Source organism: Egretta garzetta, unplaced genomic scaffold (genome assembly GCF_000687185.1).
Source record: "Egretta garzetta isolate BGI_Z169 unplaced genomic scaffold, ASM68718v1 scaffold342, whole genome shotgun sequence".
Taxonomy (NCBI): domain Eukaryota; kingdom Metazoa; phylum Chordata; class Aves; order Pelecaniformes; family Ardeidae; genus Egretta; species Egretta garzetta.
Window position 1 is genome coordinate 1,313,834 of NW_009258887.1, and position 25,189 is coordinate 1,339,022.

A 25,189-nucleotide genomic window follows, 5' to 3' on the forward strand; every position below is an offset into this window, starting at 1 on the left:
TTAAACCCCACCACTGTAATTAGCAGACATACAAAACAGAACAAAGAAACTGGAACATCAAAAATATTTTCATCACATATCCTTGGAAGTTTCTATCTTTGAAACCTTTCTCAAAACACTTAAATGCATATTTAATATATGTGACTACATATAATACATAAACCCAGGCTAATGCTTTTTAGTAGTAGAAGTTGGACTTTTCTGTGATCAATGGCTAATAAAATAATCTTTGTTTTATCAGCAAAGATAAAAAGAATAAGAGCCCCAAAGATGTTAAAGCAGACATCCTACACAGTGCTATGATGGGACTCGTTGAGAATTCCTCTTTATGGGGACTGAAGAAAAAAGGGAAGAGAAAAAGTCTTCAAGTGCTCTACTCACTGTCCCATCGAGAAGGAGGTATTTGGATGTTGTGGACAAGGAGCAATAATAGAAAGACAGAGCACAGATTTAAAAAAAAGTTCTTTCAGGGAGCCAGAAGTCAAGTCATCTAATCAAGGAGGGTAAAAGAAGAACTCTTTCTTCAGATCCCTTAAGTGTACTGCCCTGGACCACAGCTGCAGTTGGTGGCCGGACTTGTTTCATTCACTGTTATAAACATCCTCCCTGTATTCTCTGGTGCAGTAAATCACTTTGAGTTTAAGTGGGAGGAACTACAAAATTAATCTCCTGTCCTCTCTTCCAGTGCCGTGTAATCATGGGAAGCTCATCCTCCATTTCGGCAAGCTACATTCCCACCCTACCCTCTCTTCTGTGCAAATGTGGATGACAATAAATAATGGAATAGTTGCTCTGTAGCCATCATCATCTTCTAGATGTTACAAAAAAAAAAGCTTTTGGTGATGAGTCCCTGCCACCCCATATGGTACCCACTCACGCCATGAAATGGCAGACACATGAAGCACACAGGCTCCTGCAGTATACACCAGCAAACTTTGCAGGTCCCCCTGTAGCACAGGATGATGTATCATTCATCCAAGATGATATCTCTACAAAAGGGCCATGAGACATGAGAACAGACCAAAATACAAAGCTTTAGGTGCCATAATTCTCAACTGCTTTTGAGAGAAAAGGGGTGGTTTAGGGGAGTTTCTGAAGGAAAAGATCCAGAGGGGTGGATTCCCACCCAGAACAACGTCCCTTCTTCCTTGTGCTCTCTGGCATCCATCTTTTGAGTGGTGTGAAACAAGTACTTAGAAACACACAGGAACTTGGCATGATTTCAAATCCAGGTACAAATATTAAAAACTACTCCTCCTTTCCAAAAGATAGTTTGCATCAACACTTTGGCAACTAATTAACTTTGTCCATTTACATGGTTTTATTTTCAGACCTGGCAGATCAAGAATAGCAATGGGTATTTTGCCTTTAAGGTGAAACAACATTCCAAAGCCTTTGTTACCAAGGTCTTCTAAAATCTGCCCCATCTTGGCCTCCACATTCAGCCCATCATTAAATTTAGTCTTAGCTGAAGCAACAGAAGCTCTAAAGACAATTATGAGGATATCTTTTCTCTAGGACTGTTACTAGGTGTTTAATGAGGCAAATGTGTGATCCTGCAATGTGTAATACAGACATTTTACAAATTGCACTGTAATGTAGATGGTATTACGTTAGAAACCTCACCTGTGTTGCACATACACCAACCTCTGCTCTCTGAGGCAAAGCTGTCACATAAGCACTCAACAGATAAATAGGAAAGTTTACTCTACATCCCTCAAAGGCCCCCATTTAAAAAAGTACATTTAAAATATGCTCTGTACAGCTGTTGTCTTACCATTTGCCTTGTGCTGCACATCTGGCGGAAACTGGTCAGGAACATACCACTGATAGTCTGGCTGCACAGAACAATAAAACATTATTACAGCAATATGGACTTCATAGATACTTCAAACAAACGAACAGTGACATGATAAAAATATAATTGTGCTGTGAAGTTTTTTATTAGTCATACAAAAGTAGTTTACAAAAAAATCCTATATTTAGGTTTATATTTCCACTGATCAAGTCTTTCAGCTTGCTTCCTTTTTTATGACATGTGGTTTAGATGCGGCACTCATTAGAAATATTGGTGTAAACCTTTCTAAATCCCACAAATCAAAAGAAACATTAACAGAAACAAATCAGATTTTAAAAGAGCTAAGGAATAAAGTGCACCAGAAGATACCAGCAGGCATCGCATTCTCTGTGCTAGAGAACCCCAGAGAAACCTGGTATACATCGACCTGACAGGTGAGGCTGTTCCAGTCTGAATACATATAACATCTGTAATGTGTTTCAGTGTGACAGGAATAACCCATTTAATAAAGTTCTCTCCCCTCCTCCCTTCCCCCCAGGTTAGCACTAGTGTTCCTACACCATGAGCTGTTATCAAATAACTTCTTGAAAATACTGTGGGATGGGAAAAATTCACATCTTTCTCATAAGAGGAAGTATTGGGAAGGTTATATCCATGCAAACAGTTTTGTCCAGGGAAATCCAGGAAGAAATAAATACTGCATCATAGTTTATACCACACACCGTGGTAAATGAGTAGCAAATCACCACTAGAGAAAACAGGTTTGGGACCAGACGTTTCAGCTGAAGCTGTATTAAGCTGTCTATCTGGTTTAAGTAGCCCATGAAAGCTTGTCAAATTCCAGGTAAATACAGCTTCAAATTAGTTAAATTGGGAAAAGAATTCTTGTTTTGCAGAAATCACTCTGACAAAATCCTGAGTAGTCCCAAGGAGACTCTTACAGATTTCAACTTGCAGGGAAGAAACTTCATAGACTTCTAAAGAAGTTTTGCCTAAATTAAGATGGCAGGATGAAGCTGTAGATACGGGAAACAGATTTAACTTTTATGTATGCTGTCACTTGTAGTTACATAGCAGCAATCACTCTCATACACTGTCAGGAAAAAAGGAACTACTTTCACTTAAATGATACCATCCACAGGAATTATTAACTAATTCTACGCTTGCAGGCAAACAAAATAGGCTTTGATACAAAGCAGGACTCTGCTTTGCTTTAAGGACAGGTAGTTTTTCCACTGATGGCTCAAAATACACCTATTTGCATTGCTTTTTGGAGTTTCTGTTGAATTTTTCTGTTCTCTGATCTACTCTTCTCTTTCATATGTACTTACACCATGCAAACTTGAATGAATTTCAGAAACAAGAGGTGTATTTCATGTCAGACTAAACAAAATGTTTCTACTAACGATGTAAAAAGGAATGGAAAGGTGCAAGATATAAAGAGAAGGAAAAAGCAAAAGCACAGACTAAACACACAGGATTACGTACATTAACTCAGGACACTCATTAAATTCTAACACCTTTCTTCATTGCTAAACAAATTGCTCAGGGAGGTATCAAAAGCTCAGAGCAGCAATGCTGCACTCACACAGACAAAGATTTTCAAAGAAAACTCAGAATGAAACTGGGAGTTACAAAGCAACCAGTCAAACTGACCCTGACGTAGAAACCCAGATGATGAAAGTTCAGGGAGAAGAGCCAAAATAATCTGGGACAGTGTCCAAATTGCAGTGAAAAACATTCTGCAATACTTCCAACTCTGATAAATAGACAGATAAGCACACTCCTGAAGCATAGAAATGACTTGTTTGACCACAGCTTTTCCGCTGCATTTCTACAGTCTGAAAGCCTTATATGCATTTTGCAAAAATTCAGCTATAATTTCTCAAATAATGAGCATTTTTCCATATGTGACAGCTTTATAGCCTGAAACAGATATTGTGTATTTAAAAATACGTTCACCATGTTTAAATGCATTCTCCCTAGATTTGAACAAGCACAACTCACTTAGATAATCCAAAGCACTTCAAAAATATCATTCTTTGAAGTAGTATTTTCCATGAAATAAAAAACTCCCCCTCACATAACCTGCCCTAGTGCAAAGCTATTCTTCTTGATGCCGTGGAAGACAGGGCCCTGTTGCTTGGCAGGAAAAAAGACAAATTTCCCATTGTGTTAGCCACACTCAGATATAACTTCCACTTATGCTGCTTATTTTTTTTTTTTTTTTTTTTTTTGCAATACACAGGCTTGCTTGGGAAAAATGCATTCCTAAAGCATTCACAGTCAGAATGTCTCACCCTCAGTAGAACCTTATTCCTCACATAACCCCGTTTCACAGCAGTGTGCCAGAGGAAGATACTACTGGGTACAAGCATCTGGGATTTTGTCCTCACAGTTTAATAGCAGTATTGTGAATCCTGCCGATAGCTTGCCTGCCTGCCTGCCCCAAAAGGCGTACAGGGAACCTGGGATTGTGCAGTCTGGCTACAATGGTATTGCCTGATGGCAAGACAGTTATATTACCTATGAATACAGAAGCTGTAAGTGAAGAATAAGGAAAGTCATTTTTCAAAGACAGGCCCAGAGAAAGAAATACCCTGTGTATGACATGGAAATAAGACATATGAGTCAACAAGCTTTCATAGACTGAATAGAGGGAAGAGACCAGAATAATGCTGACCACAACTACGTTCTCATTTTTGTTACCATCGTTCATGTGGAAGGCCCTGAACTGGGCTTCAGAGACCAGATCCATATTTATGAATTTGGGTAACCATATAGATAGAAAGGGCTCTGAATGTGTGTCATGGAAGTAAATTAATCTAAGAAATCAGCAAGACTCCAATCAAACAACCTTATTTTTTGAATTAAGGAATGACCACCAGCATCACTGAAAACAATGTATAATAATTCCCTTTTTCTTTTTAGTGGTGTTGTAGATAAATAGTATTTGCCAAAGTAAATTTAAAATATATAAGAATATATACTTAAATATAACTCAGCAACCATATATTTAAATTGCTGCAATTTTTCCACTTTGTGCACAGATTTCTGTTGGTTATGCTTTGATTTAGACATGGCAGCACTCTATGCAATTCAGTACTGAAGACACTGGAAGAGCAAGGAAGAAAAGAACATGACTATCAAGAAAAAAAATCAGCATTTTGGAGAAGATTGTAAGGGAAGAGAGACTGTACAAAGATCATGAAGGCTGTTCTAGACCTAAGGCTAATTCTAAAACCAGTACAAAATCTTGATCTAGAACCAGCAACAAACTGGGAAACAACAGATTTACTGGTGAGGATGGCACTGATAGCACCATGCTATTCTCCTGTGGTCACCATGCTGTGAGAAAACCAGCACCCTTGTGAAATGGGAGATGGCAGGAACCTTACTGAGTGCTGTTGCTGCTCACGTGCCCTGTGAGACGCTGGATGTACTTGAGGATTTTGATAGTGAAGAACCAACCCACAACTCCCATAATTGACACATGGTGAGAGGAAGAAGGGAGGTGGGTAGCTGGGCCTCTCAGACTGTACCGGGAGATCTTTCGTCTATCAAAAAACAAGAAAAGCAAGAAGAAATGCATTAGTAGCAGGACACGATGACCAACAGAACATTTGCATACAAATTCATCAGTAAAATGGAACAGGGAAGAAACCCTCCTCTCTCAGCATGGGTTGTAATGCTGCTCATTTAGACACTTCAGAGTGTTCATGATTTAAAAAATTATTTAAGAAAGCTGACTTGTGCCACACCAGAGCCTTCACACTTTTTATGTGAGAAAATATTGGTTTCAAGATACAGCAAGCACATTTTCTGTGTGTTTTCTACATTCATGAAACATTTTCATTACACACAGTAGCTTTCAATAGTTTGAAGCAGAACTACATGGACAGGCACTTGCATAATAAGAAAAATAAATCATTTTGGTAAAGGACCAAAGTCAATGGCCTCAAGATTGGGGTCTGCCTTTTCTTAGGCCCTCTGTATCCCAGCAGAGTCAATGGGCATTTGCCTAAGGACAGAGCAAGGAGTCACAACTAAATAATTTGACTTAAGAAAACAAACTAATAAATATTCTATATGGTTCCTCCCATTTTTAAAATCCTTCATAAGGTCAGTTTAATCAAACGTCAAGGCAGGAAGAGACAAACAAGATGATCTCTAGCATAAACTGTCAAAGGAATGCAGGGGCAGGCAGGTTGTACATACACATTACACAGCACTTGTACAGCCCTTTGAGTATGCTGTACACATGCAGTGCTGTTGGCATTTCTCCTGGTCCAGAGCAGCTGGGGAGGAGTGGGAAAAGCCTTTTAGCCCCATGTGTAGTCTCTCCCTCTTCACTGTCACTGCTGTGAGAGATTCTCACAGCGTCCATTGACCAGTTGGGTTTGTGCAAGAAATTTAATCTTTCACAGTCTCCAGACAATGCAAAAATATATAGGAAGGCGTCTTTGAGTACTCTCCTACAAAAAAATTTCTTTACTGTCTTGAACCACACAGGAGTGGGCTGGTGGGTGGGAGAAATATACCTGAAACTTATTGCATGCAATGCTATCAGGTTTGTCCAACGTATTTCTATACGCTTGGGATGCTCTGAGTGGCAAATCATGGCATTCCCTCTGGCACTACTGTTTTTATACTTGCAAGAAATGCTTCCCAATACCCATAAAAGCACTGACAAGTCTGGGCTTTACTGCAGCAGCATCCAGGATGCCCAGCCTGCTCTCCACTCCCGCTGAAGTTGACGGGAATAAGAGGCACTTGACAGCACCTTGCCTCTGATAATATTGCAACACCCTACTAGTATCGATGCATGGCTTGGTCAAGAATAAGCCAATACTGAAGTTTCTGTTTCACAACAATGTTGGGGAGGACAATAAATCATCCCAGAATATTTTGGCCATTCTTCTAAAACATTGCACAACTTTGTCAGGACAGGAAACCTCAAAATTTCATCATTTTTAAAGAGGATTGAGAAAGCTCAGAGTTTTGCATGCCATGATTTTACTATGGCTTCCTGAATGTCTGTGAACACTGAATACTGACACTACTGTGAAGAGATAAAAAGGATGTTGCAACAAAAATTTATTGCAGCAGCTGCTCCGCTAATTTGGATGGAGACTTTTTTTTTTCCTCAGTGATATTAACATTACTCTGTAACTCCACTGCAGAGGTCAGGATTCATTATAGAACCTTTTATTTCAAAAGTTGGTTTGATGTTACAACTCTTATGTCAAGTGCCAGTAAAACAATCAACAGTCCTCTGGATTTGTTTTTGGTTCCCTCCCTCCATTTTAAGATATGTTTGAAGAGTTTTTGCAATAAATACTCCCTTCATCTACTTAATTTGGAAGTAATCTCTAATAATTTCTCATCCTCTTACTGCATTAATTCAGAATGATTTCATCCCAGGTGGTGACCTCATATAAAACCCAGTGTCAATTAATGGAAGCCAGAAAGCCTTGGGTTGTGTGGAAAGTGAGGAAATAAAAATAAAATACACATGTGCTGGCAACAGTAACTTTCTTTTGACTCATACCTGAGAGTTTAATTTATTCAGTTGAGACTGTAATCTCTCATTAGTTTTCTGCAATGCTTCTTTCTCCTCATTAAGTCTTTCTCTGTCAGATCTCTCCTTTCTGAAGTCTTCTTCATATATTTGTACCTGCAATCATTATGACCAAATATGTGAATTTCAGCAGAGCCGCAATGGAAATTTTAATCCACTTTGTTGTTTGGTTGCTTTCTAAACACTGGCCAAGCAGCAGGGTGCATTCCAAAAGGATCCCTCCTCTTTACAATCCTGTAACAAAGAGTTTCCCTCATCTTTTTTATGACCAAAGTGACAAGCAATGGCTATTCTCCAATGGCACCCATCAATGGAAACAATCCACAGCTTCAGCATTCATAGACCCTTGTAATTTAAAACGCTGACTGGCAGATATCAGTTTTAAATATCATAAATAAGACAGCAAATGCTAAAGACATCAATCTTTTTAAGGGATAAACGGCAGTAGGACAAACATTTTGCCAACATATTTACCAGCCTTCTCTTCAATTATGAGCACTTTTAACTCCTCCCTGTACCTCAGATGCAAGCAGTTCGCATCCTGGTGGAGATGGGAGGTACTGGCACAGTACAAAAAATCTGACCTCTAGGATGCAGTCTGACAGAACATTAGCACCTTATCCAATCTAAGGATGAGCCACTACCATCAAATAACATCCTGCCTTTGCCACTGAATCTGAATACCATTGGCCTTGAGCCTGCTTTGCTTTACGCCTTTTCGTAGTTGCCTGCAACTTTACCTTACCCACTGCGCTAGCTGTCTAGCCAAGGTGTGGCCCAAAGGACTAATCTGTGCAGAATAAGTGATAGTATTTAGAGCCATGGTCACATATTGATGACCAGAAGACTTGGACTAGTCAAGACTGTCAAGGAATTTAGACCTTGGCTGGAGCAATGTGGAAAAAAAAGAAAACCTGTAGGAAGCTATCATGCCTCAGATGTTAGAAATTGTATGTGGAAAAAATAATTGGCCCATGTACCTTTTGATTTTTGCAATACAGGACTTCTAATTCATCCTCTCAAACTGCAGCCCAAAGAACCTACCTGCCCCAGTGGAGAAGCAGCGGGGAATGTTATGTACACAATTCAAAATGGAAATACAGAGGCTTGATCCTGTTCCTAGAAGATAAGTTGCCTTTCAAATACTGAAGGATGCAATGGCTCAGCTCTTCTTATGTTGTCAGGAATCACAGTGCTTCATCCCATTAAAAAGCATCTGACCACCCCAGGCACAGGCAGCGAGAGCACAGATTCAGAAGCAAATCACAAATCCGTAAATTAAGCTGACTGGCTTAATTCTTCAGCTAACAGGCAAGCGTCCACCTGGTAAGAAGGAGGTTGGTGGCACTTCTACTGACAAACAACAGCAAAAGCACGTTGGGGTGGAAACCACCACCAGAATTTTCAAAAGTCCATTCATGTCTTCTTGGTAAGTCACTAAAGCCTGCTGACAGTCTGTTTCCAAATAACTTGCTTGCTGTGCCTCACGCCCCGCCTGTCATACAAATCCAGTTCTTTTTGATGGCAGCAGCACTATGACTTCACAGGAGGACTAAAGAAATGTTAATACCTCAGGGGAAGAAAAAGTCAACACAGGGCTCTATAAATTATTTTCACGACTTGCCTGTTGCAGCTAATGTTTGCAAATTTTTTTTTGGACCCAGTGTTCCCCCACTAGATATAACCCCCTTTTTGAATAACACTGTGTAAAAGGAACAAAGGCTTTCTGTGTGGCCGCATGGGGACTCAGCTCCACAGCCTGTGCCTGGAGGAGGTATGTGTGCCCCTCACCCTTCGAAGCAGCGGCAAAGCTGTTGCTTGCAGAAATCTAGGTCTCTTGTATCCCTGTCCATCTACATGCTTCTCTTCTCAGTATTTCCTTACTTATTCTCTCCTGATTCCCTCTCTGCTGTCCCACCTCCCTCCCATTCCCCAGCTGTACCATCTGCTGAAGCTGCAAGGGAACCATTTTGTGACAGTTTTGCCATATATTCTGTTGCCCTGAGAAAGAGGAACACCTGTCAAGGAATGAATGCCTTCATCTATTCTGTCATGGCCAGGGATGGGCTGATGACAGCCAAGCTCTGATGAGACTCTGTCACATCGATATTTGTCCCAAGAGTCCTTCCTGCATACAGTTAGAGCCTTCTGCTCCATTTTGCGCAGAAGGAAGTCTGGACTCACTGTACTGATTTATACAACTAGAAAAAGACATTCATAAAATGGATATCCCGTGAGAATTCTGAAAAAAATTGGTTTACTCTATTTTATTGTGTAGAATGAAATAACTCATTACTGTACAGTCAAATGCAGGATTCTATTCTCCAGCATGTGGCAAGCATTACATTAGAGAGCAAAATCTGGCTCTGCTGTCAAACGTGACAGAAACAAGTATTTTATTCCCATTGAAAAAAATTCCAATTCTGATCACATCCATTTGTGTGTCAATAACGTTAACCCTAACACTATCCAGGATGACAGACCTAAAATGTAAAATTATCTGAAAAGTATCATGTTTTTAAACAGATTCTTTCATATGGAAAGAAAAAGAGTGCACAAAGCACTTGAATTCCTCAGAACAAAGATAAAAAAAAATACACTTCTCTGTAGTGATTGGTATGCAGGTTATGGATGCAAATGTTTTGCCTCACACTTTGAAAAACTGCAATGCCAACACTCTAGTTTTCCAAGACTAGGATTCTTAGATAATTCAACTGATCTTTCAACTTGTAAGAAAAAAGGAGCAGAAGACACAATCAGTAACTGGATGAAATTCAGCCCATAGCAGAGAGCTGGCAGGACATCTCCAAAAATCAGAGAGACATTTTGCTGCTTCGAGTCCTACACAAGTCCTTGCTTCAGTCCTTTGCAAGGACTCAGCTTCACTTCATGGACACTGCTGTGATGATAGCATCCTAGGAAATACCATGTGAATGGGCTATGGCTAAACTGGTTCTTCCTGTCAAAAGCTCTGTGTAGCAAGTCTACCAGGCACAATTTTTGGGAGAGAGGGCAAAATCATGCTGTATGAAAACCATCCAGGATTACTTCCAGCTGTTCTCACCTGCTGTCTGAGAACTTCAAGCTGGGTTCTCATGTCCTCAAGGCTGTTCCTGTCACCCTTCTCTGAAGGAGTCCCAAGAACAGGTGAGTGCTGCTTTTTCAACACATCCAGAAGGGCCTGCAACATCAAACAGCAAAATTACTAAACAGAGAATTCACTACATTTAAAAAAAAAAAAAATTCCTTTTAAATTATTAGAATGTTTGCCCTCTAAATAAACAGATTAAAGTGAGTCACAGATTTGTGGGGGTTGTCCTTTCATTTGCAATTGCTTCAATTATATACACTGGATATAAACCCCATGAATAACATCTATGCATGACTGGGTCCAAATTTTCAAAGTTTCCACGCTACATCCGTGAATTTGAGACAGTGTCATTTAGGAGACTGTGCTTTTACTTATAACTGTAACCAACATTTACCGATGGAAATCACAGCTGCAAATCTCATTCATAAGCACCATCTCCCTGTTCAAGTCAGAATTTGGGAAAACAAAAACAGTTGTCTTAACTCAGGTGAGGCCAAACCCAAGCAAACAAAAAAACCAAGAACATAAAAGCAATATTCAAAGATAGCCTAAAAATGTGACTACAGTGAAGTCTGACAGAAATGTTTTTTGCACGGAGTACAAATTTCTTCAACTAGAACTGAAGTAAACCCTCCAGTTGAGAGGAAGTTATGTAGTCTCTATAGCTTGTCACTAGAGGGAGTTCTGAATACACACACTACACTGATAACACTCTTACTCTATTTTTCAGTCAAATTCCGCCATAGTTCTTTGCAGATTTTATTTATTCTTAACAGTATTACACAGTTCTCCCTTGGACTGGGATAATTTTTAAATCGCTCTTACCCCTCTCTATCAATAACGACACACTACACTTAAATATTTCTTATTTACGCTAGCACAAATATTCACCGTTCAGTACTTTTCAGCATCTCTCACATCAGATATGAGCTTAGCTAACTTCACCCATTTTAGAAAGTTCAATTCCTGTTAATAATTCCTAGCTTCTCCTTGGTGGCCACGCTCCATTCATGCTATAAGGGAAGGAGGAAAGACAATCCGGAGGGGGAAGAGGAAGAGGGGGAAGTGGCCAAGCAGGAGAACCAGTATCTTAAGTAACCCAAGGATTAGTATTAATTATCAAAGGGCCAACAATTTTTTTTTTTAAATTAGCACTTTCCATGGAGAGCAAAGAAGAGAAAAGGGAGGCTTTTTATCTGATGAGCTACTGTCCCTAAGAATTGTGTGGAAGAGAAATTGGTATAATAGCAGCAAAGTTTCTGTGCCATGTCAATACATAAAGGTTGAACATAAACTTGGGAAGATGAAGATTACTGATCAATCCTCAGTAATTAATTACAGCTAACTTACTGATTAATCCTCCTTTTGCCCCCTTGCCTAATCCCTTTCAGGCTATCACACTGCAACGCTCTGCACAAATAGTAAAAACAAGTTTCACATTAGCATTTTGATTGGGCATGGGTCACCAGCAGCAGCAAGAGTCAGTGAAGTTTGACGATATCGCAGTACATATGATGTGCTCCCTGGCTGACTGCAAACCAAATCCTTTCCCAGGCGTGTGGTTTGTTAAGCATACTGTGCTAAGGACAGAGACGAGTGAAACATACTTCTTCCCCCTGCCTACACAGGATACATCTCCATCTTGCTGACAACCACAAAATCGTGAGACTTGTTTGGGTGGCAGGGGACACCTGGAGGTCCAAGCCCCTGTTCAGAGTCAGGCCAGGGAGGTCAGGTTGCTCAGGGCCTGTCAATGGAGTACTGAGCACCTCCAGGGAGGGCGATTTCACAGCCTCTCCGAGCAATCTCTTCTAATATTTGACCACCCTCAAAAGAAAGTGCTTCATATGCCCTAATTCAAAGATAACTGAGTGTCCTTCCTTCGCAACATCCCATTTTCCCCGTCATCTGCTGCACCCACTTTTTATATGGCTCTGTCTTCTGCTAAAACTCCTTCACTAGGACGTATCCTACTGATCATAGCCATTCTGATGTTACCAAATGGTAACGCACCTTTACAATTGAAGTATGTCATAAGTATAGTCATAAGCTGTTGATAGTTGTCCTAACTCTTGAACAAATGCTACTATATTGACTATTTTTCTTGCAGCTCACTTTCTAGAATCCTTTTTTTTTTTTCTTTAAGAGGTTCTACATCTCAGGATTATGGTGGGGAAAAAAAGAAAAATCAAGAAAATTTGATTTCAAAGGTTAACAGTAGAGAAAAATAAGGTAAGGATTTTTTTAGGAAGCAAAACTGTTAGACCCCTTTTTATCACTTCAGAAAAAAACCCCCCCACAGGCATGGGGGGTGCAGGGGTTGGATTTTGGGGTGACCCCCCAAACCCCTCCCAAAGAGACTGGGGGGGTGGATTTTGGGGTGCCCCCCCCAAACCCTTCCCACAGAGGCGGGGGGGGGGGGGGGCGGAAAAAAAAAAATTTTGTAATGTTGCTATTAGACCAATAGCAAATTATTGAGAATTATGTCATTATAGGAGATTTGGGTTCCCAAATGTAAAATGGAAACTAAATACTACTAAAGCTAATACTCAAAGATGTAACTGGAATATTTTTCTTTCAAAATTCCCATCACTCAGAACTGACAAAAGGTGGGGCTGGTTTAGAGTCATTTACTGAAGAAATGACGATATTATTGTTCCAATGGTTTTAAAAAACAACTGAATAAAATTACCATGAGACACTTCAGATTAAAAGTAAATAAGCTATTTTAAATATGTAACTAAATTTGTAATTTCAAATTAGCAAATTTGAGAAATTACAAAAAACTTTTAGGCAACTTCTGTAATTGGTCCTATGTGCAATTTTTGCAGATCATTTGGCTATTCCTACTTCATTCAAAGTCAAAGTACAAAAAAACCCCAGCCAACCAAACCACTCCCCTACCCCCCAGAAAATCACATCTCAAATAAGCTGAAAAAATTCTACAGGAAAATGCTCAAGGGACAGCTGGATGAATAATTTCAAGAAGAGAAATTAAAATGCCTTTAGGGACTGGAGAAAGGATTTGATACCAACAAAAGCTGCCAATTTTGGTAGCTTTTAGATGAAAGTGCAGGGTGAGAGACAGTCACACTGAGCTGTATGTTGCAAAAGAAGTTAACCATAAATTTTATATATATATATCTCTATAAAATACTTTTTTTTTTCTACTAGAAAGGAAAGGCATTGCACATGAAAGCAAGACTAAAGACAGTATTTCCAATAAGGAAGGTAACATAGAGCTCTGTAGATAACCATGGCAGTGGCAGGATGGCTAACAGTAAGGAAGACATACCAATGAGAAAGAACTCACAGCTCAATGAGTTAAACCAAGCTTAATGCCGTGTTAAGTAACATTCATTCAGAAGTACTGAGAACTGAAACCTGAAATTGCAAGACAAGCAGCACAGAGGTTTTCTGAATTTTTCAACATCAAAAATGGAACTGTATGACTGAAAAATAACTACCTTGGTTTTCAAATCTAAAAGGATAAGTGATCCATGCACCTAGAAACCTCTTAATCTAACCTCAAGAGTGTGCCAGGCTTGGGAGGAAATTTTCCAGGTAATTGCCTTATAGACATGAGAAATGGGATGAAGCAAAGCACTCTTTAACCTGATGTCTTTCATAACAGACAAATTTTCTTAACAAGGAAAATACACTAGAACTTGTTAGTCTATGTTAAAATAACAATTGAGATGGTGCTGCAGTAAAGTTATGAAATAAGTCAGAAATTTGGCTTGTACTTGAACTATATGGTGAACAAGGAAACAACCACAGGAAAGCCAAGTCTTGGAATATAGCATTGCAAACTATTACGGCACTGCAACATCACTTTCAGGCTGCAGACATCAAAGTAGGATCAGATCAGGCTCTATACTTTGGGTATTCTGGATGACAGGATCAAAGTGGGGTGAAGCCGAAAGTAAAAAGATCGATGTACTTAAAGTAATAAGTTTAATGTACTTAGAAACAAGAAGTAGTGTCTTCCATAAACTGAGAACTAAGCAGTTTAAAATGACTGAAATGACAAAAACATGCATAGTAGCAGGCACAGTTGTATTTTAAAAGACTAGAAAAGCTGGGTCAGCCTAGCTGAACTGTCCTCTAGTGAAAACACGATTGCTCTCTGTAGCTATAGGAAAGGAGCAAGTGCCCCAGAGAGCAACCATATTTTCACTAGAGGACAGTTCTGCTTCATGCAAGGAGTGAAGCAGATCTGTTCGACACAGCTACCAGAAGAACAAATGAGTATCATCTGGCCAGAATCAATTCAGCCCAACTGAAACAGATAAAAGCATCTAATGAAAGAAGGGTTACAGTTCCAGAACAGCCTTCCAACAGAAACACGGTAGGAGGAGCTTAAGTAATTTTAAGGAAAAAGTTGTTTGATTTCAGAGAGTTTGTAAGAACTTCAAGTCACTGAACCTGCAAGTAGCAGGAGACCAGACTTAAAAGGGCAGAGAGGTTCGCTTCCAGTCTTACGTTCATTCATGACATGAGATTTGAAGAATGCAAATACACAGAAAATCAGTAAAGTATTACTCATGGGAAAATGTGTTACATGAAATTGATGTTTCATTTAAAAGTATTGTCTACTTACCCATCTGTCTTAGTTCCAACCACATCATAAGACAGCAAAATAAAACATTGAAATAAGTTGTTTTACAAACAAGACCTTGAATGAAAGTTACACTGAGGCTTTGAGCAAGTCAATGCATTTCAAAAAGAGTTAGAGATCATACGTTCTGTCAGATTTCTGAATATGCCAACACTATTTTTTTGCCTTGACTTTTGCATCATGGCCCTTCAGCTTGTGTACTGAAGTTACACAGCAATGGTTACTGCAGTGCATTTCCTCAGGAAGTGTTTGTGGTTCACCATGAAATACAAAATTGTTAGAAAACACCCACTGCTTTATGTGATCTTTTGATTAAACAAAGCTACATTTATTACTTTCCCTCAGTTAAAAAAATAAATAAATAAATGCCATTTAGTTATTTTATGGAAATTTTCTCAATGAGACTTACATACACATACATACTTATATGTATGAATATATGTATATAAGTATGCTCCTGTCTTACTTTTTACATGCATGTCTTGTGAAAAGAAGCCATTTTTCTCAAACAGAATATATGTAAAACAACAGTTTTGAAACTGCCCGCATTTTTTTTAATCAGTGTTTCACTGGATGCAGAAGAAAGCATCTTTGTGCCATTTCCCTTTTGTTCTAAGGTGGGAGAACACTGAAAGAGCTCAGATAGAACACGTAGAGAGGTTTCACAACAAAAGCCAAAGATTCTTTTTCACAATGCGACCCTACTGCCTACCAAGAACAGCATGCTAAAGTAAGCTCTTGCTTGTTTCCGCGGCTCCCTAACGGTGATCATGAGTTTGCTACCATGAACAGGCTGTACACCCAGGATTGAAAAGATGGGCATCTGGTAGTATCACTGCTTGACAACAGAGACCCTAGAATTAAAGGAAGAGGTCCTGGTCAGTGGCTGTCTCTCATTCATACCTTATTCAGACGACTTATTTCACACTCATAGTGTTCTTTCTTTCTGACCATTGAGGCATTCTTCTGCTTCAGGAGCTTGTTCTCTTCCTTCGTTTCACGGAGGGCTTCGCTAAGGACCTTTGTTTCTTTCTGGGATACAAAAACACAGAGAGATGCTGCTGAAATGCAGATGGAACCATTTTTCAAGAACAGTTTTCAGAATATCTGCTGTCTGGCAGATGTGCTGCATTTTCATTGTCCCAAACACAGCTGGGAAGGGAGGGAACAGGAAGGCGGATGGTTAGTGAAACCCAGATATGATAAAGTCTGTTGAAATTGTTTTGACCACTCACCATATGATGAGACAGAGACAACATACCAAACTCTACCCCTGCTCTCTACAATCTGCAGTTGCACAAAGCCATGAGAAAGATGGCAGGCCAAGCATAACCGTGCCATACAGATGATCATCCCAAACCTGCATTACTCTTTATATACTCAGCGTAAGGCCAAGGCTAAACACTAGTAGAGTCCCAGCTGTTCCCAGTGTCATACAACATTAAAGACAAAACCAGATTTCAGTGTCACATAGTCTGAGGGCTTTTTCCACTAACACAAGGGACTGAGGCAGGTCTCAGTCTGCTCAAGTATTACCAAGCGACCAACCAAGGCTTACAAAACCGATTTCTTTGACTCCATCACAGTTGTCATTGACTTGAGCTTGACCCTTCCTAGTGCACATGCCTACACTGTTGCCAACCCAGCAAACTACCAGGAAGATGTCCCTACTTGCAACAGGATTATACACCAGTCTTTCAAGATGGTATTACAGGAATTCTTAGGACAGATTTGCCAAACTTCAAGTTTGATTCTCTTCTCCTATCACTTTCAGTACAGCTATTTTCAATTTAAAATGAAGGAAGCTAAGATCTAAATCAAACCCTGAAGCAAGTGGCATTGTGTAAGCTTCTCTCTAGGGTAATGCATTCCTCACTAGCCCACTTTTGCCAGACACTTTTAGACCAAAGCTTTTCAGACATATGAAACAAAATGGCTCGTTCTACACAAAAAGAAAGTATTTGAAATATTATTCTGCAGCTGCTTTATGTGTTAAAAAAAATGAGATCCAACATCACATGCACAGGACACCATACGAATGGGGTTTTTTCTGTGCAACAGGCATATCTGTGCAGCCAGTGACTAGGCATTTACTGTTGGGGCTTGTGAGAAGTGCTTCACCATGTGCTAACTGAGCCACTGAAAAACACCCTTGAGAAACTGTTGCTTACACACGATTTTCCAGTGTTCCAAGTTAGTTGGAACATTTCATTTTCTCCAAAATCTGGGCAAGACTAGCAGGGTATCTCTGCATTAAGCATAGGAACTCACCCAGGAGCTAGCTCAACCTGGCACGTGCATGTATGCTTTAAGATATTAAAGAAAAACAAAACACTAAAATCTGTATAGGCTTTTAGCTATGCTCTTCTCTTCACCTTTGCCATCCTCTTCTCCTAGCTCATATTGCACATTCTCTTTCTCAGAGGCTGACACCTCTGGGAACATGGCCATTTAAAACTGAAGATTTCCAGTTTATTCAAGTTTTTGAACTATCTGAATTCTTATGTTTTATCGCTTCTTATTCGACACTGAATCTGCCGTGTTATGGTCCCTAGGTTTTCCAGTGACTAGGCTGGTCTTTGATTCCTGTCTATGGGTACATAATCATGTCCAAAGAGAACAAAAAAAAAATTAAATTTCTGAAAACAGTTTTCCTCTGTGGGCCATGGAGAACATGGGGACAGATGAAGTTCACAACATCGTCATTCTGGGAGAGCAATACCTCCAGGTGCATTAAAAAAAAAAAAAAAAAAAACACACCCAAAAAACCAAACCACCTCTGTAAGACAGCAGCAGCATGTAATCTGTCTCATGGTTGTTTGGTGCTGCTGGTTTTCCTGAATGGCTCAGCAGAGCACCAAGAGACCTGTCACTGAGTAAAGAATTTTAAAAGGTACTGTCAGGATGCTGGCTTAGATAAGCAAGTAGAGAACAAAAATCTTGTTACTTTGCTCTGGCAATTGCCCTGTACAGCCCATCCCATCTCTGTGGCTACAGGGGGCTAAGTAAAACATTTAAAAGAGAAAGGGTTGTTACCTCTCAAGAAAAGAAAAAAAATATAGATACACACACATATATATAAAGCCAAATGCATGTATGATGAATGTTAGTTGCTGCAGAAAAAAAACCCCAAAAAACATAAAGCCCTAAAAATCTAATCTTGGTAGATCTGTCATCTTGCACCTCTTCCATATCTGCAGAACTTTAAAGCAACAAGCCTGCTCACGTGCCTTCAAGCTGAATCTATGCATTTTTCTGAATCACCCCCTGGCACTGCTTTTTCTTTATCCTGTCCTGTGGGCAGCATAGAATAACTTGAGTTGGCACAGCTGCTGACAGGGCATTTTACAATCCTTGTTGCTCATTCAAAAAATCTTTACTTTTAGCAGTTACCTCTGCAAAGGTGTAGATCTCCTGCATCCCTGCATGACATCCAAAAAGAAATTCAGAGTAAATAGAAGCACTTACTAGCTAAGTATGCAATTTGTAAAGAAACTGCTGGTCTAAGGCTAAGTTCCATGCAGGAACCTGTCCCCATAAGAGATTTTTGGATTATATTGTCATTTACTTCATTATTCATGTATGTAGTAAAAAGAATTGGGAGAGTGTACTGCTCATACTTAAGTTTTCAAACAGGTAGCTAGGGCTATTTTTCACAGCTATCACATATTAAAGGGCAGGCAGTTAAAACCTTAGTAATAAGAACAGGAAGATGGGTTGTCTCGCACTGAATCCACACTCAGAGCAAATATAGGCAGTGATTCAGCAAGTACACAGTTTGCTTTAAAACATGAAAACAGTCCCATTGGTTGGAAATTAAGCACGTGCTTACCTAAGACCATACCATAATTGATAAGCAAGTAAGATGAATGTTCTGCTTATGAAGATAAAAGGGCTTTGCATTTCTTTTCCTGCAGCAGCTAACTTACATCTTATCTGAGCCTGAAAATGATGCGATTGCCACTTGTTTTCAGGTTTGTTTCATGTTATCAAGTGAATAGAGAAGTCAGACTTCAGCCATCAGAGCACCATCCAGAAACTCTTACAAGAGGTTATGAAGCGTGTGACACCATGAGGCAGAATGAGAATAGGAAGCACCACCCTGCAGTGCTCGTAAATTGGGGCACAAAGTTTTGGGTATACATTGGGCATTTATATGCTGATCACTCAGGCTGGTGGTTTTAATGTGGTAGGAATTCACCTTGGGGATCTAGCTTTAGATTTGAATGCATACACAACAGCCAGTGCCTAACAAGTCCTGAAAGAGTTGCCCAACCACTCTCAGGGTGAGGTGAACGCTGCTCAAGAGCAGCTGATCAGCCCAGGCACTTTCAGCCCTAATAACTGCCCTGACTACATGGCTAGTGTTTATGGGGAGCCGAGATACCTAGCACACACATAAAAGCCTATATTGTCAATACCAAAGTGTGGGTGTCTGGAGCTGAACTCATTTCTTTAAGTATTTATTGCTAAGCACTTCATGTAACATCTGCAATGACATTCTTATTCCATTTGAAATCACGGTAGCATTTTCGTTCACAAAGAAATTCACCCCAAACTGAACAGTGAAGAAGAAAATCTCTGCAGTATTCATATCAATCTGCTCACCCCCGCACACTAACGCTGTGCTCTCTGCCAATTTCTATTGAAATGACTCTCTTTATATACATAGTTCTCTGATCAGACAGAAGATCAGCCACTGCCTTGGGTATAATATTGAAGAGCCCTCTACAACCACAATCTCATCTCACGTCTGTGTGACAACCCACGCCCTGCCACTCACAAGAAGAGAAAGAAGCAAGACCGTGTTGCACACTGAGCACAAACAGGGTGACTGACTGCACCCTCCTACCATTTCCTGCAATGGCCTCTCTCTGCCCAGGGCTCGCAACCTCTCATCTTCTGGATGCTGTCGCTGTCTCTCTTCCTCCAGCTCGCTGACTCTCCTCTCCGACACATCCAGTTTTGCTTTCATTTCAGCCAGCTGAAAAGCAAGTGGCAGACCATGGTAGGTTGACTGGGGATCCCAAAAGGCACAGCACCTCGAAGGTGCCTTCAAATCATTTCAACTCTCAGCAGATCAGTGTAAAGAAGTGGATCTGGTTGAGTGTAGAGTCCCCAGCCACTGACTTTCCCATCCCCACCTCCAAGCTCCGCTCCTCTGTCTACAGTGGAGACTCTTAATGATCCTGGGCAAATTTTCCTTTGGTGTTAACCCAATTGGGTCTTGCACTGTTTTGCTGCCAAAGGACAGCTATCATGGGTCTGCCTCTCCAAATGAATTTTCCATTTTAATGTTCTTTTTTTTTTTTTTTCCTTTTTTTTTCCCTTTTGCAATTTGGACTCCTCCTGCAGTGGTGCACATCCTAATAATCTAGCCAGAGGAATAAAACGGTCCCATATTAAATCAGGAAGAGCCATTTAAATTCCTCTTCTCTTTGGGGAAAGAAAAAAAAAAAAAAAATCTAAGAAATTATCCAGATCTCAGTAGAGCTTACTGGAAAATATTCAAGAAAATTTTCGTGATAAGCACATAAAGTCATTCTGCAAAATTCCTTTTCATAGAAGGAAACAGGAGATGAGAAGTGTCAGTCAATGAACCAACTTGGTTTTCGGAATACCAGGCAAAACTGTAAGCAGCCAGCTTCACTAGGCAGCCAATCATGTCTGCAGCAAAGATGCCACAGAGCCACAAGCAAGGAATGAAAGCTATGTCAATGGGATCTTGACAAAAAAAAAAAAAAAAAAAAAAGGAAATAAAAATTATTTATTTACAATTTTTTTTTAATGACCTGCTTTTGTACAGAGCACTTTCTCAAAAGGAAGAAAGTCTCTCTGCTTATAGAAGGCAGCATTCATGGAGGATTTATCCGAGAGCTCCCCCATTACAGGGATGAACTTCCAGGCTTTACAAGCCAGCCACAAGAGATGGGGCAAGAACAAATAGATTTGTGATTATGCAGATCAGTGGCTGGGCACACCAGGCACTGCAGACTAATTTTCAGTTAATTGTGCTCTGAAGTATGAGCAATTTTTTTATTACCTTGTGGAGGACATTAAGATCTCTGCTGTCATGTCCATTCTGGTCCCTACTATTTTAGAGATGCCTTGCTTCTCTGGTCATTTTGTCCTACTGAAGATTGTACACACATTAGCTTCACTTCTATGAGATGAAGCTTTTTTAATTCATGAGCTAAAGACAAAGTAAACATGATGTCTTTCACCCTTAAGTTATTTATTATAGCTATGGCTACATATTCCAACAGAACTAGTCAACATTGTTACCTGGTTTTCGTAAAGCTGTTTCATACTTCTAAATTGATGATCCCATTGCTTGTTCACCTCCAGCAGCTGTAATTAGCAGGAAGTCACAGTCAATAACCCTTATTTCAACATTTTCAATAAATAAAAAATAGAATGCATTCTAATTTTCCAGTTATGAGTGTTCACAAGCTCCTCATTATCTGGCCAGTTCATTTCAGAAAAAGCAAGTTTAAGGTTTGGCAAGTTTTATGGCCCATCTGCCAGTGCTTTGGTATTTCAGTTAAAGTACATGAACGTTCAGGAAGTAACATTCAGGAAACATGCAAATACACAATAAGCTACGGTGAATCATCTGCAATGCTCTACAAATCCCAAGCTGCAACTACTAAATGGCCAATGACTTTCCTGGTAGTTTGCTTTACGTTTCACACACACATCCCCAGATAGAAAGTGTTTGACTTCAAACAAGTGAACTGAAGACTCCTGTTGACTGCTATTACTACTGGGTGCAAACCCGCCTGCCTTTCTCAGTACCACTAAAGCAAGCAAGTGCATGCATGCAAGATGGGAAGATTGGCTAACACCACACACACTAGTGGTAGGAGTGAAGTCAGCGTGCGTGCATTTTTATTGGAGAAAGCCAAATAGGTCCCTCTGAAGCATTTTGCTTTGTAGGATATAGGGTCACTCTTTAGGATGCTCAGCAAAAGAATGGCTTCCAGTTTGTTGCTACCTGCAACCAAGACACCATTGGCTACTACTCACAGTGGTTCCTTCACTTTTACAATAGTGATCAATAGGAAAATTTGCTCGTTGTACCGTATAAATCTCTGCTGTTCTAGATTCACAGCCACGTTACAGTAAGTCATCATTTGTTTTTAGGAACAGTTCTCCAAATATAACTCTGCATAGCTTGATAGAGAGAAGTAGGACTATAGGAACTAGTGTAAACATAATTTTAAGTGCTTGCACAGTTACAATACAAGTAACAGTGATAACACATTCAGTGATTTCCTGCCCTGGGCATATTACTGATATTTTTATGTCTGTCTTAGAGGTTATTTCTGTAGAGATTAAGGGTAAACTTAAGATTACCTCTTGTCTCTGTCTTTCCAGTGAGAGGATGTGTTGTTCCAGAGACTTGGATGATGTAGTCTTCTTTTTGGTCAGCAATATGTGCCTTGACTGGAAAAAAGAAATGTTTGAAAATGAATGCTTCTGGCATCCTCTCTTCAAGTCAAGATTATCAGATAAAACTCCCATCCACCCCACCATGCGTACATAAAGAAACTGAAACAACATCATCTTGCATTGCATTTGTATTGCAGTACTTTTACACCTGTTGACAGCAGATTCTGAAGTGTACATCTGCTTTAACCCAGCTTAGTCTGTTTTAATTGAAGCATTATTCAAATGGACACAGAAATAAACAAAGTTATGTCTATTTGTACCATCTGAGACATAGAACACAGAACAGGATTTTAATTATCTTACAGATGGTAATACAAACAAGTCGTACAAGCCACAAACGTTGAGCATAAGTTGCAGTGGGTGTAAGTAATTCCCTTCATTTATAAGAACGAGAATAATTAGTAGTATTGCCCCTGGTAAGTGCTTGCAGGTCCAAGGCAATAAACTTTAGCACAATGGGTTCAAAACAAGCAATATGGAAAACAAATAGCCATTTGGAGAAATTAGGAAATCAGTCTGCAATTGTTCCATTTTTTAAAGTGTGGAGCTTTGCCCGTGCAGGACAACAGCAGCTAAACCCTTCTTTTTATAATGGCAATGTCTTGTATCATAATTTCCAAGAAGTTTCTATGGATTATCACGAACATGTGATCTATTAGATAGATATAGATATAGATATACACACACACACACACAGATGATATATCAAGAGAACTGTACAGGGAAAAAAGATACATGCTCATAAAAATAAAGCATACTATGTTCTGATATCTGGTCAGGGATTTTTTTTTTTCCTCCCTAAATTCTCAACTGATGTATGAGAAACTAGTAAAAGTGTGAGCACTTCTGAGGTCTTAAATCTCCTGAAATAAATTTATTTTCTTCAGCTAGAGAATTTAATGCCAAATACCAGTGAAGAAGATCAAAGAATAGTTTTGTTGTGTTTTTTCCTGACCACATATTTGCCCCCAGGCCAGTCCTGCAGAGCTCTAGTGTGGAGCTCTTGACTTCCATGCCAGAAAACACTTAATACCTCTTCCTATAGAAGTTCATCAACATGTTTAACTTCTAAGTATCTAAAGCATTTAGCTGACAGTCAATGGAGTTATTCACATGTTGAATTGTTTTCAGAATATGGGCCTCAGGCATGTATTTAAGTGGATATGTAAGAGTCCTATTAAATTGAATAGGAGAACTCACAAATCTAACAGCTATATATACACTTAGCATCAACTGGCCCGAATACTGCTCACAGAAGTTGTTCGGTCACTAAAATGAACCACTTTCTACCCTTTGTATAACAACAAATTACAATGGCCATATATTTTTAGGGGGAAAAACCCCCAACGCTAGGGAAGGTGTTCTAAGAATGTCATATCCAAAAATATTTCTAACATTTCTTTCTACTCTTAAACAGCGTAAAATCATTCAGACAAATCTACTGGAACACAAAAATGAGTCCGTAACTGTCAATCTACAAAGTGACACACATGATATCTTCACCAGCTCAAGCTGTTCTGTTAATCAAACAGCACTTCAGAGGACAGCCAAACAGTCACTTACTTCTAGTAGGTCTGCTGGGGCTTCCATGTCACTCACACCTGCCCACGTACATCCAAGACGGCCTTGAGCATTTGTTTCACTACGGGTCTTTGGAAGAAGAGGAGCAATGGAACAGATATTTTACAATGGCTAAAGCAGTAGGAGAATTGCATTAAGACCCAGAAGATCTACGCATGCTGCCTGCGGAAGCAGCTGAGCTTCAGAAATAAGCGGTGGAATTTTGAATTTAACCTTTTCCTTCTTCCTGGCAGGGGCTTCCCAGAAGGGCTGAAGCACACTGCCTATGACTAATATGCCGGGCAAAGCAGTACTCTGCTTAGTGTGCACGTAAATCGCAATATACTGGCCAGTTCACCCTGAGAGAGGAAGTTGCACGTATAAGGGAAGGAAGGGTATGTTTTTTTCAGTAAATAAGAGGACAGGGTTTTCTATCCCTGCTTCCAGTTGTAAAAAAGGACTTACGTAAGTATGGCAAGTATTAAATGACACTAAGACAGTGTGAACTATCATGATAGAAAGATTAGTGAGTCATGCTTATAAAGGAGCAATAGCGAAGTCTGTTAACGGCTATGGGGAAGAGCACATCCATACAAACCCCAAGATGTTTAGGGGAAAACCATAACTGGAAAATTGATTTACTTTCCCTGAAGAAAAGCTGCACAAAGATAAAGAATGACATTGTATTTGCAGTTCTAGTACTTACCTTATCTAAGCACGGATCTAGCTTCAAGCTACTCAGGTCTTCACTGGAGTACACATGATACCCAACACTTCAAACTTGTGTCTCAGTTTACCATTTGGAAAAAGAGGTTAACCTTACCAAGTTAAACTCACAGGAAAGATTAACAAAGAAAAGGCTTCCACAGACTTCACATACAAAGTCAGGACAAAACACAGAAGTGCAAAGTATTGTCATCTTCAGTCTTGGAATTCTGAATAACAACGGATTTGAGAAGGAAGTGTGAAATAAAAATAATTTTACTTATTGTGTAAAGATCCCTGGGTCTGAGGCTTTTTCAGTGGGGGCAGAGGTTGCTTATTTCCTTTTCAAGGAACGGAATGAAAGCTAGCCTGTGAAAC

The 25,189-nt window shown here is 39.7% G+C and overlaps 1 protein-coding gene across 1 annotated transcript in view; it reads right to left on the bottom strand.

The window, feature by feature from the left end:
• The window catches only part of TNIP3 (TNFAIP3 interacting protein 3), a 78,343-nt gene that overhangs the window by 7,581 nt on the left and 45,573 nt on the right, over positions 1-25,189 (bottom strand). The window contains exons 4-12 of the mRNA XM_035889643.1: positions 24,110-24,196; positions 22,451-22,540; positions 21,377-21,442; positions 19,944-20,075; positions 15,995-16,123; positions 10,444-10,560; positions 7,350-7,475; positions 5,197-5,355; positions 1,778-1,838 (exon numbers count right to left, since the gene is read on the bottom strand). Of these exons, the coding sequence (XP_035745536.1) occupies positions 1,778-1,838; positions 5,197-5,355; positions 7,350-7,475; positions 10,444-10,560; positions 15,995-16,123; positions 19,944-20,075; positions 21,377-21,442; positions 22,451-22,540; positions 24,110-24,196 (967 nt within the window). The remainder of the gene's footprint in view (positions 1-1,777; positions 1,839-5,196; positions 5,356-7,349; positions 7,476-10,443; positions 10,561-15,994; positions 16,124-19,943; positions 20,076-21,376; positions 21,443-22,450; positions 22,541-24,109; positions 24,197-25,189) is intronic.